Source organism: Melanaphis sacchari, unplaced genomic scaffold (assembly GCF_002803265.2).
Source record: "Melanaphis sacchari strain LSU unplaced genomic scaffold, SCAv2.0 Contig2_pilon_pilon, whole genome shotgun sequence".
Classification (NCBI taxonomy): domain Eukaryota; kingdom Metazoa; phylum Arthropoda; class Insecta; order Hemiptera; family Aphididae; genus Melanaphis; species Melanaphis sacchari.
Genome location: NW_020271173.1, coordinates 6,735,586 through 6,753,160, shown reverse-complemented (window position 1 = coordinate 6,753,160; position 17,575 = coordinate 6,735,586). Strand labels below are relative to the sequence as shown.

Genomic DNA, 17,575 nt, shown 5'->3' with positions numbered 1-17,575 from the left:
GAAAAAATAAATGTAATATCAATTAATATTATTAAATTAATTTAATTATGCTGTTTTAGTTTTAGGTAATTATTTATTTTTTTTTTTTTAAATTAGATTTGAAATTTCTACTTTCTGTTTTCTAAATTAGTATATTTCACAAAACAATTAATTATTTTAAAATTATAAAAATGCATTGCAATAAATATAACAGTTTATAAGTATTAAAACAAGTGATAGTTATTATCTTCCGGGATAAAAATGATAGCAATTATAACAATTGTAAAGTCAAGGTTAATCAAATTTTTATTATGAAAATTTAAAATTCAATATTTTATTTTTTTTTGTTTGTTTTATTCTTAAGCCAAATAAAAAAATGTAAAAGGCTAAAAAAAAAAAATCAACACAATTTTACTAATTAATATATTTTTATTTTTAATTTATGTTATAATTTTATTAACTACAAACAAATTGAGTTAATAGGTTTAATTTATAAAAAAAAAAATAACTCTAAAATTTAATTTATATACTTTCTAAGTAGGTTTTTCTAATAAACTGAATAAAAGTAATTACATTTCATAGAATTATGTTATGTATTTTTAAAAGGTTTGGTTTATATACATTTTACTTATAAATAAAAAATGGAGTATACTGACAAAAACATTATTGGATGACGTTTTTGTGTTCAGTTCAGATACAACTTACATTTTTTAAAGAACTAATTTATTAACATCAAATACAGATACATAAGCAAGATAATTAAAACAAAATAGTTTATTATTTACATATTTTCATTTTTTTAATATATTATATATTTACATATAAATTGAGTGGTTATTTTAACAGTTAATAACTTTAAATAATTAAGAAAATATATTTTCAAAAAAGTTATACTTTTTATTGTTTTTATGATTTTTATTTTTAAGATTTTTAATTTACTGTATGAAAAAGCACATTTTTATTTAATGTTCAAAAGCATATTTTCACAAAGCTTTTTTATATACAATGATTCTTTTTTGGCAGAGTAAATTATTTATAAGTATTTTAAGTTTAGTTAAACGGAGAAGTGAATATACATTTTGTGGGGTATTCGTATAGATTATTTGATTCATTTTAACTTAAAATGCTTTTAACTAAAAGGTTACCTTTAATTGACAACTTTGCTTCATCAAAAAGTAGACCATCCAAAACATAGTTGCCAAGATATAAAATTATATTTTAAATTTATGAAATACGAAAAATAATTAATTATTTACTAATCAATTTTTGTTTTATTATTTATGTTGGTGGTGTTTATTTTATTTTATTTTTACTAACTTAAATTTGTGATAAAATATTAAATTAAAACTTGATTATAGTTAAAATGACTATTATTGGTTTTACTACTTTAATTTTTAATTATTAAAATGCATATAGTATACATGTTTTGAACTCTATCCAATTTCTCGTTTTATCCAATTATAAAATTATGCATAAATAAGCCAAATCATATTTATAAAATAAAAAGTATAGATATTTAATATTTTTTTTCTATATTTAAAATAAATCTACTAAGAATCATGTATAATAATATTAATAAAAATCATATTGTTAACCTATTACAACTTCGCCAGTCACGCATAATAAAATACTAAAAATACCTGTAGCATATTTTGAATTTTATTTTATCTTTTTTTTGTCGTGACACATACAATTTATCCATAAATCACTGACCAATTCATTAATTTTTACATCGAAAAAATCTTAATTCCTATTTTTAAATTTAACTCATAAACAATTATTCTTGATTTGGTATAATTTTTATACTTCACTGACATGCTAATAACGATAGAAAAGTATAAATTCACTTGTATAAGATCGTTCAGTTAGTTAGGCCATTATTATTTTAATCATAATACCTATGATTATATATAAAATGCAGTGTACATATTATTTGAAATACTCTATGTTTATTTTCTTATAATACATTTTGGGAATTCGAGTGTAAAAAGGACGTCGGTCCGACATAACATGTTGTATTCGTCATGCTAACTCAAAATATTAATTTCAATTTTATAACAGGTGAATTAACTCTAATTTCAAAAACAAAAGAATCCAATTGGTTATATTGAACGTAAATTTTGCATTGTTATGCGTGAGTAAGATGGAAACAATGCGAGTATGATATATCCTTAATTATCTTCTTGTTATTTTATACAGTAATATAGGTGATATATATATATTGTTATTCGTTGTCATTTATCAAAACATTTTAATGCCTAATACTATAGACAAGTTTAATATTTTCTAGGAATACAAAAAAAAGTTAAAGTGTAATTTATCTAAGCAAGTTATATAAGTACTAGGAATGATTCTATGTCATCTATGAACCTATACAAGAGAAAATGACAAGAAAATCCGGAGCTACCATTAGCGTCCCTAATATCTAGTTGAGACTATACTACTATAGAGAGAAAAAGTCTGTATAATCCAGTTTATTTTTTATACTCAATATGACCCTTTCTTATTATAAATTAACAGTAAGTCACTATAAATATAATTTATTTTTACCAAATGTTTGATGTATCAGGTATGCACTTGGGATGAGTGGTTCTGTACTATTCTTAAAAAAAAACTTGATAGTTGATACCCACATTTATTTTACTATCCATTATAATATCGTCAAACTCTAAATAAACTATAACAATATAAGATTCAAATATTTCAATATCGAGCAACTTCAAATTAATATCACTACATGTCCGTTATGGTTCTTCTAAAAATATATTGGTTATTAAACATTAAAATGATAAAATGTTTAAATTTGATCAAAGTTCTGATATATCAAACCCAATACAAACTTGTGTTTAATATGCTAATGATTTAACAATTTTAACGCTTATATTTACATAGCTCTGTCACAGACATAATGGGCTTTCACAATTTACATACTGAACAATTTTTCTTGTGAAATAATCTGCTCTGTAAACCAATATTGTGAGAACATCTATATGTAAATAAATTGGATATGATGTATTATTTTTTAATCATATCACGTATTTATTTTATGCAACAACACAAATTAAAATTGTTCACAGTATAAAAATAAATAGTTTATTTTCATATTTACTATAAGAAATAAAGAAAGATTAATTGAATAATGTTTAAAAAATCAAATTTTGTAAAATAAAAATTGTATATATAATATATATACTATAATATTATTAGATTTTAAATGAATTATTGCATTAAAAATAAAAATGGTTTTAAACAAAATTTATTTAAAACAGTACATTTTTTGAATTTTATAAATGGTTATTGATAAGAAAAGCTATTAACTTTTTATTTTCCGTAAAAATGTATTAACAATATAATATTTATAAAAATAAATTTTTAAGTATTAAAAGTTAAAAAATGTGTTAACTATTTATTTTGAAAAAACAACAATTTTTGATAAAAAAAAAGTCATATTTGTGTATGTGCATGTATACATATAATATTATGATATACATGTATTATAGTTATCCCTAAAACAATGATTTCCTAAGCTTTGGCACCTTAAAACTTCGAAACTTAAGGAACAGTTTTGCGTTATAAATGCTTAAAGTTTAATTATTAAATTTTACTGTTAAAACGTAAGTCATTTTAGATTGAATTTGATCATATTTGATCATATTATTATTTTGATTATATTTGTCTTTGTGTAAAAAATTGTAAGCATATATTACATTAAAATCACAATGCGCAAAAGAATTCTAAAATAACAATTCATATTGATCTGATAAAATAAACAATAAAATTTAATAAACTAATTTTCTGTCAACGAGAGAAAATGTAATTCAAAGCACATGTTAATGATTTTATCATTCTACGTGTATGCAGCTAGACATTTCAATTTAAAATGTGATCAGAATTTAAATTTTAACGTTTCAGAGTCCATTTAAGTAAAGTGTAAATATATGATTTCAGTTATAAACAAAATGTTTATTTGTAAAATTAAATAATATTATAAGTAAGTTAAATGTAAAATGTATTGATTGTGTTTAATTTTATATACTATACAATGTGAGTTAGTTTTATAATAATCATATTGCTTTGTTTTGAAAAGCATTGAAATGTATAGAATAAAAAAAAAAACCATATCATTTAAGATATATTTTAAATAACACTATAATATGACATTAATCTTAAAAGGGGAAAAATGTATTATTATACAAACAAAATGAATTTAATATTATACAATATTATTCAATATAACAATATTAAATAATGTTACTAATATTATTATTTATTAAATTATTATTATTATTTAAATAATAATAAAACTATATTAATATATCTTTATTATTAATATTATTTAATATTATATAATATTATATTTGGACTATTAACCAATAAATTAGATTCATAAACCAAAATCATGCAAATTATTAAATATATTGTATGAAATAACATAATGACTAAATGCCTTAAAAAGTTTTGAAAATATTAACAATAGTGGAGCAAAACTCAAAAATACGATAGGTACTAATAAAACAAAAACATTAAATATAATAATATATTCTTACCATAAATCACAAACATAATTTTACCACCTTGAATTGTATTTGACTTTGAATACAGCAACAACCACAAACATAGTTTTTAGAAAAATAGCTCTATGCAACCAAAATGTACTAATTAACTTTTCTAAAGTTATTATTATTTTGTTATGACTACAATATTTTTTGTAAAATTTACTGCTATTTTGACGTACCATACAATTTCCCGATAAACATAAATGATAAATAACAAATAGTATCTTAAAATGGACTTACGAATGTAAAATTATTTTTTTCCTATATTGAACGAGGATAAACATGACAATAATAAGTATACGCATTTGGTAAGTTGTGAACTACTATACAGTTGTTAGTGCGATATAAAATCAACTTTAGTTAACTTATTGATATTTTTCAATTAAATTAAAACTTTTTCACCGGTCTAAATTCCAAATAACACGTCGTTTAGAAGTTATTAGTTTTATTATATATATATATATATATATATATATTTAAACGTTGGATGTATTATCATCGATGTTTTTGGTGTAAACATACGTTATTTACCAATGTTCCCTGTCGTGGTTACGCAAATTAATGGAATTACAATTATTATCATTGTTTTAATAAATTTGAGTTAAATTTCGTTTTGTAATATCGTGTAATCATAATATTCTGAAAGTATTTAAATGTTTAGATGGAATCAATAAACATAGACAAATTAATATCTGATAAAATAATTTCATTTTATTTTAGATCTCTAAAGTTAGAGATTATAATCTAATGAATTCTATTACTAATATTGATAAATTCATTAATATTAACCATTTAAAATGTAATCAATATATTAAGTTAATATACATTCAGTCAATTAAAAAAAAAAAAAAAAATCAATTTTAATATATTAATGCAATTTTATTATTTGAATATTTTTTAAATAAAATAAATTACTAAAATATAAATTTAAAAATCTAAAGTAAAAGTTATCTATTTTAGAAATTTCACATTCGTATATTGCTTCTCTGATTGTTACTCTACAAGATATCTATTTCAAAAATACTTGATCGACAAGCAATAAGTCGTAATTTAATTTTTTCAGCATACTTAAGAAATTTTCACGTATCAATCCTGATGATATTGGTTTTCTTGAAATATTTCGTATAATTAGTATTGAAGTTATTTCTGTGAATTGAATGCTCTTAAACAAGGTATTAAATCAGTGTTGATCTATTTGGATTACAATGTCTTCAGTTTATTAAAAAATAAAAATAAATTACTTTATTGTGACAAATTTAAATAATTTACTTTTTTTATGAATATTATACATTACTTCGATAAATTATTTCAAAACAATATTGAATTAACTAAATTTTAGAAAAACTGCCAGTAAACATGAAATTTATACTAAGTATGTTAAAAATGTATAGTTTTTTTTTTTTCAAAAAACCACAAGAATCATGTACAAACTCTAATAATTTAAATTTATACTACCAAAATGTATCTGATAACTACTTCAAACTGACTTTTTTACACAATATATTGATTTAATTTATTACAATGTCAATTTTTGTAAAATTTGTCACAGAAAGTGGAATTAAAGATAATAAACTAAGTCTAATTTAAAATTATTCATTTTTTTACAGAGATAGAGGCATTTTTTTGTCACTAACATCTAAGGCGGTAACGTAATAATTGAAGTCAGAAGTTATTGTATGTAAGCTATTACGAAATAATAATTTTGAGATATTCTTTTTTAAATTATCAATATATGAAATCATATATATATATATACCATTTCATTCCAATGTTAATGATTCTAATAATAGATTATCATACTGATATTGTCAATAATTTATTGTTTCAAAACTGTAGGACATAATTAATATAATATCTAACTATTACAACCTTTTTATAATATTATACTGTTCAGTTGTTTAATAAATTGTTTCTTAATGTGACGCGATGATTGGCCTCAGTCATTAATGTGTTTGAGGTCAAGCATCGGCCGACATCATTAGCTCTAGGATGGGTGACCATCCGAGTTCTTAGTGACGAACCATAGCGCACACGCCTACGCACATGTGTTTCAACTATGTACTAACCACAATTTACAAATAAACCTTACACAAAAAAACCTGCTTACTGTTCTTATCCACAGCTTATGACTTCAGTTGCCAGGCTTAGTAAGTTCAATAAAAAACTTTTTCTTAAATATAATTAGTAATTGGTTTAAAAAATGATGGCTACACATTTTTAGTTTTTACAACACCGACGACACTTTCTTCGTCATACCTAAAATTATTACATTGTTGCTTTTTTCATTATAAAGTGTTGACCAGCATGGATTTATAAATGATAAAATAGTAGTTAAAAATTGGTTAATTTCTCAAAAATTTATATTAAATGATGTATACTAAATAATTGTCTCCCAATTAATTAATATATTTTACTCCGACTTGTATAAAACTTTTTATAAGTTAAACCATGTATATCTAAACTACATAATATTGTGACCTATAATGACCTATTATGACCTTTCACTATCTTGGATTTTGTCCTAAATATAAAAGATGTAAACATTTCAAATCAGACACATTTATTGTCTTGTCTGATGTACCTAATGTTTAAATTTGGCTCCTTTACTATTTATATTATTTATTAATGATCTATTTTTTTTTTTTTTAATATTGAAGAACATTTCTTTTTGCTGATGTATTGAAATCATTTCAACAAATAAATTCCTTTAATGATGCAATATAATTACAGATGAATTTGAATATTCTATCAGATTATTACACTTTCAACGAATTACCCTCAAATATTTAAAATAAAAAAACAAAGTGTTCCCACTCTAAATCTGAAGTTCTACTTTTTCAATGATAAAATATTGATAAGCATATTACAAGAAAACATGTTTATCAAGTTCATCAACTCTAATGATTTAGATGTAATTTTTGATTATCTTATTAATCTTTATAAACAATAAATATTACATGCTGTAAATAAATTAACTATGATATTAACTTCATATTAAAAAAAAAAAAAATGAAGACTTAATTCATTTTTTTGTTTTAAAAAAACCTTGTTTACTTATTCAGTTTGACCAAAATTCGATTATTAGATAATATTCAAAATAGTTTCCTTTTTTTTATGGTCTTTAAACGTAACATAACTTATGTGTAACTCGTGTGCTACATTTTCCTTATCAGACGTTGTTATATTTCTTAGACACTGTTTATTAGAAAGGAAAAACATAAATTGTGAAACATATTATTTAATAATATTTATTAATATATATATTTAATAATTTTTAACTATTTAAGTTTCTTTCATTAATGTATATTAGTATAGAACTTAGTGTACGACTATTTTTTGTATAATATAGATATTTTTACAAAGAAAAATTTAACTTAAGTTTCCACTAATAAATAAGATAACTTCATTAAATAATTAAATACAAATTGAATTACTTAGCTTTACTCCTATTGAATTTTTGAACTTTTTGTATTTTAATTTTATTATTGTTAATATTGGACTATAACGTGTATTTTAAATTTATTTTAATTTGCAAGTTTCATGAAAAAAACTATCATATAACCATTTTGCTGTTTAGTACAATATTCTATTATAATATTTGCCATTTATACTTTTCTATTACAATTTGTATTTGTTTTGCGGGAAATAACAGCAAATGACTTTCAAACAACCTCGCAGAAAATGTTAGAAACAAAACATAATGCAAAGCTGTTTTGAATTATTATACTTGAATTTTAGAAATATTAATAAATACTTATACAAGTCATTGTATTTTTAACATAATAATTACATTTTTATCTTTCTTCTCGTAGGTCTACCGTATGTAACGAAACGAACGGAATCATATTATACGCAACATACTTTTTTTGTGAAATGCATGGTATATGTGACTAAATACAATAAGATGTAATTCCATTGTATGTTTTTATAATATTATATACTAGTAGCTGTCAGCACTAAGTCAATTTAATTTAAATACAATAGTGTGCCATCATACTAATAATGAAATTTAATATAACGTGTAAACAAAATAATATTGTATTGCCATTAAATATTACTTCCATAAAATATCTATGTAGTAAACTTCATAAACGAATAATTTTCTAATTATTCAAAATGTTACAAAGTATCTTAACGCTGTATATCTAGTATTATTAAAAAGCTCACTGGTATTTGTGTCTGACAATGTCAGTTATAGAATTCAGTAATTAAATTATTTGTTTGTATGCGAGTATACAAGTAAGTAAATAATTTTCTTGTTATTGATATTTTATTATCATGATATCAGTACGCGTTTTTTAGAAGTATTTTATACATGACTACATAAATAATTAAGTTATAATATTATAATTTCTAACTCTCGTGAACCGTGATATGATTTACGTGTTTTAAATAATCCAAGTATGTTTTTAATAGCAATAATTTAATATCTAATTTACAAACAAATGAAACTATTTTTTTTTTTTATTAGATTCAAATTATGTCATTTTGTATTAAACATGGACTCAGATTATGTTTAAATTAACTACAACTATAATATTTAACTACGTGTATTTATTAATATTGGTGTTTATGAAATATGCTTATTAATATAGTCTTATTATAGAGTTATAAGGTGCCTATTCTATCGTAAGTATTTCAAGCAATTTTAATATGATTTTCTTTGAACAATCATAATTTTAAAAAAAAAGAAACTAAAATAGTTCAATTATAATTATATTAACAATATAACGATTGTGATGAATTAGCTAATTTAAATTAATGAAGAAATTAAGACGTATAATATATCATAATATAAACATAATTAAAATATAAAAATATTAATTAAATATCCCAAACATTTTTTTTAATAGGGGAACATACAAATATTGTGTTCGATATGATAGATATAGCAATGTGTTTTTATCTTTTTTTATAAGGAGTTAAATCAGTATGAAAAAATGTAATTCTTTTTTTTATGTTTTTTGTTAGACAGGTCTTTGATAGAAGCTACATTCTATAACTTTAATATACATACAGTGTCGCAGTAACACTACGTATTTGTAATTTATTATAATATTTGTACTCACAAGTATAATATAATATAAATATGTAAAGGATTATTTTAATTCAAAATATTGAAAATAAAACTTTATATAGGTATATATTCTCATTTTTATATACAGATAGAAAATTGCAGTTTTAATTATAATATAAAATAAATGTATATTAGAAAAATATAGTTTTTAATTTTTTTTTTTTTTTTATTGATCTTAACATACATTGGCTCATTGGCTGCAAAGGCCATTAGATACAGTTTTTTTTTTTTTTATTATTAAAATATAGATTATATTATTATATTTACTGGATATTATTTAATACATTTTGTTTTTAAACAATTAATTTATATTTTTCAATTAAAAAACTTAAATTACCTTTAAACAACGATTTAGTTTTTCTTTTTTATTTGTTGTTTACACAGTTTTGTCCACATTTATAGTTTCACTGCTATTATTATTATTATTTTTAAACCTTAAAATTGATATATTAATATATTTAATTTTTATTTCTGTTCTTAATACAGTGTGTGAACGTTGCATAGATTTTTTTTCTTCGTAAAATATATATTTACGCGATATTAATTAGAAACCACAGTTGGTTGATACACAAAAATCATTAAAGTTGTTCTTAAATTCAAAACAATTTTATATCATTCAAAAATAACAGGTATTAAGTTAAAAATTACTGTTATTTTTTTTTTAATTCTAGTGAATAAAAATAGGTTATTCTGCGACTAAACTTTTTTAGAAAATGAATAAAGTTAACATTTTAAAGTTTCCAAGAAAATGTATTAAAAACTGATATAAAAAAGAGTGAAGTAATATCAATGTTTTAAAAAAATTCTAAATTAGTTTTAATGTACTATCATAAATACTTAAAACTGTTATCTATATTGAGTAAATCCACTAAACCACAATAAATTGTGTTCTAAAATTCACTTTGCAAATCATAACTGTCATTGGGATATAATAGTAAATTATTATTATTATTAATGACTACTAACATTTTTAGCAAAAAAAAATATTGATATATATATACTCGTATATATTTATGCATGAATTAAGCTATAATATAATTGAGATATATATATATATTATACTAAATAAATTATATTATCTTTCTTTGCAATATAATCTTATATCATTTTTTTTATACTTATATAATATTATTATGTATAATTATTTACATAAAATACGACTATACAATAATTTATATTTATTATTAGTTTTTTGGTTCTTTTGAAAAATTACAAACTCAAAAACATATCGCATTAAAAAAAAAAAAATAATCTGATATAGATATACTGCATAATCCTGTAGTAGTTTTTTGCCACACCATGATCTTTGTAATTGGACCTACAACCTAATAGCAATAATTTTAAAGAACACTCTATTTGGAGATGTATGGATTTATTATAAATTATTAGTTTACATTTCAATAACTTAAATGTTGTATTTTATATTTATTTATTTTGCGTTGAAACATTATGAAATGGAATTTTTATCATCCATGAGATTAATAATGTATTTAAAAATAATTTGTATACAATTCTAAGTTTCAAGGAACTATGAATCAAATATATTTATTCGGCTGACTGGGAGATCATTTTAAACGACTATACAGACTTAAAACGTGCTATTACCGAGCTATTCACGTATGCATAGTATATATATTCGAGGTCGTACTTAAATCGCAAATTTTTCGGTGACGCCTGTTTGTAGTTTTATAGCTAATAAAACAAATTACGAATTCAGTTTTACTTCTCTGTCTTTTGAAATGAAGAGTTGGAATTATATATATTTACTTGAATCTGCGTTTTTTATGTCTTTTAAGAATTCTTACAGTATTATGTAGGTAAGTTAGTTTATCTTCGCTCTAGGCATTTTGGACTTTCGTATTACATACTACACGGTTATTTTCGTAATCGTATGTAGTAACTTCAGGCATGGAATTAAATTACCTAATTCATAAAACTATTTGAGCAAAATGATAATAATAATATATTATAAGATCAAGGTAAAAACCATTTCAAAGATATTCGTAGTTTTTATAAATCTAAAATATTTTTCAAGTTGTTTACATTGTTTTTTCAAAATTGAAAACTGTATTCAGTATTCTTTTTTTTCAAAAATAATAAATAAATAATTAGTGCATCAAATATATAATTTAAACACTTAACAACATGATATATTTAGAAAAATCAATTTTATGTTATAATTATTCCCCAATGGTAGTTTTTTATCGTGTACCATTTTATAACATTTTTAACATAATCCACCTGCAGCAGTAGATATTATCATAACTTCCTAGTAATAATTGAAAATGCATTAACAAAATATTTGATTTTAAAAACATTACCTATATTGTCTGTAGACTAAAATGCATAAACATTTATGACCCGAAAAACTTAATTATATATATATATATATATATAAAATAAGCAAATAATTTAGTTACTATTATTTATTTTTATTTTTGTGGTAATTAAAAATTATATATTTATGTGTAATTTATCAACTATTAAAATACTATAATTCAATTAAATAGGAAATGATAATTTATATAAATGGTTTTGCTATACCTATATATATTCAAATGTAAATTACATTTAATAAATTATATTGTATTGTTTAAATGAGTTATATTTTATTAGAAATAAGTACTAGCATTTGCTAATAGTACAAGATATTATTAAATCATCAGCTATTAAATTACTAATTTTAATTATTTTAATTATTATTTACTAACATATAAATAATAAAAAAATATTATTTTAAGGTTTTATTAGCTGTAATTATTATTGAAATTTGTATTTTAAAATAATGAGCAAATTATTATGCATGCATATCTTCATGGAGAAAATTTAATAACATTTTATCGAATAGCTATACTTGTATTATTAATTATTAATTCTCATTAATTGCAAAGTAAGTTGTCTACTAGAAGTTTTAACATTCTAATTTCCCTTAATATTTAAACTGAATATACTTAATACTCATAGTTTTATTCATTACAATATATTATTTTGTATTTTTTTTTTTTTTTTATATTATTCCTAAACATAATATTATCCGATTAACTTTACATAGATATATAAGATTTGTGTATTATAAAATAAATATGTATACAATAATGTACTAGTATTATTATGAAATCAACAAAACGTATGTACCTACTTACTATAATTCATACAAATATAAAAATACATTTAAATTTTTAATTAAATAATTTTAGAAACTGTAGTAGGTACAACATAATAATAAATAGGTACACTGTTGTACTTAAGTATAGACATACCACACACTACATACTATATAACTTACATTTACCTAAAAATAATTTAAAAACCTTAAATATATAATATTTTTCTCGATAATTCAAATAGAATTAATATATTTATTTATTTTTAAAATAAATTATTGTAAGTTTTACATGTTTAAATAGAAGATAAATTAAAAAATTAACTCCTCAATAAATCACAAAATTAATAATTAATAATGTTTTTAAAGAAAAAAAGTTCTAAATAATTGTCATGGAAGTATTTTAATAATTAAATAAATAACATTGCCATTTCTGCTTTCTAGTTATTTTTTAAAAATCTTTTAAAAAAAAAAACTATTTAATAACTGTATACCTATTTAACATTATTCTAGCTAACTGAGATATAATGTAAATGGATATCAGGACCATTTTCCGACTTTAGTTTATTTAATTTGAATATTTAAAATTATTTTACATTAATAACTATTGACTATTAATATCTTAATCCAGCTGAGACGCTGAGATAAAAGAAAAACCTGTTAAATACCCAATAACCATTCTTAATATCTTCTATTTTCGATACTTTTTAACTTCAATGAAGCCTCATATTTCAAATTTATTTTTAATTTAATGGAGAAAAAAATTGTTAATTATTGCTCAGTTTGTAATAACAAATATAGATGTAAAAAATAATGTATAATCATACAGTATTAATATAATAGTATATTATGTATTTATTTATAAAAATTTAAATTTATTAGTTTTTATGATTCCGCCATAATTTTATTTATGTATCTTAATGATAATATTTTATTTTTTTAATTATACACTTAAACAAAAATAAATGCTAAAAATTATTCACCAAAATTTAATATTATATAAAAAGAATGTATTTTAAATTGCATAATATTTAGATGGTAAAAGTGTAATATATATACAGTACCCATCATGTATATTTTATATTTTAACTGATTTTTAAAGCCAAAAAATATTAATAGAATTCGAACTTTTCGATATGATTGAACTTAATTATTATTGAACTTTGTCCCTATATAAATTTTACCTAAAATTAAATTACATAAAAATGTGGAAAGTTACAATGTTATGTACCCTAAAATTTAAATGTTATTTAAGCATTAACATTATTCTATATATGTATTAAATTAGATGTTAGAGCAGGTAAATTAAACATTTTAGAAATACATCATTATTTACGATGTATATTATAATAGAGTATTTATATAATATTATGTATTGTGTTATTTAAATATTATAAATATAAGCTATTTTTTTCCTATTTTTCCTTTTCAAAACATTAAATTGTATTACATACATATTTTATAAAAAATAATTCTTTGTTGAAATTGGTGGCTCGCGATTTTTTATTAATGAGTACAGTGGTCTAATGTACTATAGATAATGATAAAAAAAATGTATTTAAATCGTTAAAGTTATTATTTTTTTTTTTTTTTGTACATAAACTAATAATGTTGTATACATTTTTTAGACGTTTCAAACTTAATTATATAAGTTTCAAAAAATATGAACAAATTATCAAAAAAGGATTTCATTTACCTTGCTAACTTCTTTAAACTTTATCCATCTGATTATAAAAACTTTATCTGGCAAAAGTAAAATTCTCTGAATCAACCCATTTTAGACAGTTTGTATTAAATGTTCCTAATATTAGACACAGTATAATTTTAATCAATTATGGTTATCTCATTCACTTATCACGGTTTATTACTACACAAAAATGTTTCATTTATCAGTGGTTTTTTGATGATATATATATATATATATGTATTTTATAATTTCGAATCCAAGTTTCAAGGCAATCACTTTTTTTCTTGATTTGAATATAACCAAAATTAAAAAATAAAAAATAAATGTACCATCATAGATAATTATATATGCATGGTGTTATTGATAATATTTTTATGTTAAAAGTAAAAACCTGACCTAACTTTGCTTTACTAAAATATAATATATACATAATATTAAAAGTTCCATATTAATAATAGTTTTGTACTAATAAAATAAAAAAATAAGTTTTTGGGTTTTATTTGTGCTTTACACATTATGTTATTTGTATCTACGTAACTAAAAAAACGATTATGATTTTAACTAAATTAAATTTAATTTTATTAAGATAAAGTTATATAGTTAATAAACTGTTGTTTTACAGTTTTCAAAAGTTACTTTTAAAAATGAATTACTTTATTCTATATATAAGTAAGTTTTATTTTCAAATAATAATTATTTATCATTGCTTTTAACTTTATAGTTTATAGTGATAACAAATAACTGGCTTTCGTCTAAATGGTTGAAATGAGATGATTGTCTAACATAGTCTTTGTATCTTGTCTATAGCTTTTGTTGAGATAATAAATTATAACATAATTCATTGGAAATATGGTATTCAGTAAGATAAGCGATTTAGTAGTTATAAATGTACAGATATTAAACGGGTCGTGAGTCGTAGTTTATTCAATGAATATTGATTTTTAAAATATTTAATTTAATTTGCATGTGTTAATAATTAACATAAACTTACCTATAATTATCTACCTGCGATAAATTAAGATATTTCTTAGTATATACTATATTACTATTACGTGACTATATTATATTTGTACTTTTATGCTATGATTAATGAAAGTATTAAAAATTGAACAATAATATATTAAAGGTAATTTGTATAATGTTGATTCATCTTTATTTACAGAAAAACTCTATTCTACACTTTTAATTGATCGTAATAACTTTTCTATCATAATACGGACACTAATATAATTAATTATTTCAATCTAAATCTACCATTTATTTTATAGATCGTGTAATGTAATGATATGTTTTATAAATGTGTGTGTTTTAGTTTGTAAAGTCGATTGAGTGAGTATCGTTGATATCAATAAAAACTATTATTAATAAATACTTAGCAATAGAATTATTTATGTTTTTATAAATCTTAATTTAATCTGTACAAATTTATATGACGTATATTATAAATTATTGATATATTTAAAGTAAATAATAAAGGCAGAGTTGGACTTATCACCTATTTGACAGCATCTATTACGTGTAGACGAAATATAGGTGAGCAAGTAATACATTCGTTTTAGGCCAAGAGAAATTCAGATATAATATTTTATTGTTCGTATATTTTTATTTTTTAAGTAGCGATCATTGAAGTAATGAGTATTAGTTAATTATTTGATATGTTTAATATTTTATTTATTTATCAAATAAATCTGAACATTAAAATACGATATAATATTTTTAACTTAAAATGTAGGATGCTTTGGTCACAATGGCTTTCATAATATTATCCAATACAGTGTTTCAAACATTAAAAATGATAAATGTCATCTATTATTATTTTATGTTAAAATAACACTGATTTCAAACACACATAATAATATTGTTAATTATTGCAATGCTACTACGTTTGCGCGTTTTTGTGTATATTTTATTCAAAAATCACTCTATTTTAATATTACACAGTATAATAAATTTACACTTTTCCGTGTCTACGTAACTCTGTAGAGGCGTTTATAATTCGTTTACTTTATACGGTCATCGATTCGCGAGCGACACTACGTTGATATCATTATTTATATTATTGGTATTTTTTCTTACCCGTGGCCAGCATTAACAGAATAGCTCCACCGACGATCAGCCATCCGATCAATGTTTTGTTACACATGTTTACTATCATCGTTTTGCCCCGAACAGAATCCCCGAAACGAAACGACGTGTCGACACTTCGACAGAGGTGTTTGGTAAATACTGCAGTTTTGTCGATATCGCGAGCAGTGTTTTTTTTTTTATTTTTTAAATTTCACCCGCTGCGTAATACGCAACTGATGCCTTTGCCGTGCGGTGGTGAATCACACACACGAATCCACCACTGTATCTAAACGAATTTTAAACAGTCAAACGGTCCACGGATTGATGCGGCAATATTGTCTCCATACCACCGACGACACGAGTCGTTGTGGATCATCTTCGACTCGTTCGGAGGACGAAACCGTTTCGGACGTTTTACGTTTTATTTATTCAATTATTTAATTTGAAACCACACGCGGACACGGCCGCGGATATTGGCCGGAGACAGTTTGAATGAACGCGAACCCGAAGACGTATAAATAGGTAATTATTTTACAGGGGGTAAACTTACACGACTGTGCCGTGCCGTAAAATTTATCGGCCGGTCGACGCCGAACGCCAAAAAAATAAAATAGATAAAAACGGAACGATTAACGAACAAAAAAAAAAAAAAAATGCCAAAAAAACGTACTTGCTCACACACACACGCGCACACACGCATACATGAACACACCGAACCGGACCGTGCGCACCGGCTTACCACGACGGAGTCTGACACGCACACACGGTCGTCGTCGAAAAACGCGGCTGCCACCCCCGTCGCCACGATCTCTCGCACCCCCGGCGGGTACGTTGGCGCGACGAACTTGCGCAGAAAATTAGACCGTGCTTCCGCGGTTTTTCGCCGTTTATCCTCGTCCGCTCTTGGCTACGCCAACCCGTCACTCTCTCGCACACTCACTCGCTGTATCTCTTTCTTACTCCCACCCCTCCCCCACCCATCTCACACGATCTCACTCTATCTCTTTCTTTCCCTATGTCCCTCTCTCTCCTTTCCTCTACTTCTCCTTGGTTTTCTTTCACACTATTATTATTGTTATTATTATTATTATTATTATTATATATTG

The 17,575-nt window shown here is 22.5% G+C and overlaps 1 protein-coding gene across 1 annotated transcript in view; it reads right to left on the bottom strand.

The window, feature by feature from the left end:
- Positions 1 to 17,204, bottom strand: part of LOC112595889 (zwei Ig domain protein zig-8-like) — a 249,910-nt gene extending 232,706 nt beyond the window's left edge. The window contains exon 1 of the mRNA XM_025341278.1: positions 16,479 to 17,204. Within this exon, the coding sequence (XP_025197063.1) occupies positions 16,479 to 16,557 (79 nt within the window). The 5' untranslated portion in view covers positions 16,558 to 17,204. The remainder of the gene's footprint in view (positions 1 to 16,478) is intronic.
- Between the last annotated feature and the right edge of the window lie 371 nt (positions 17,205 to 17,575).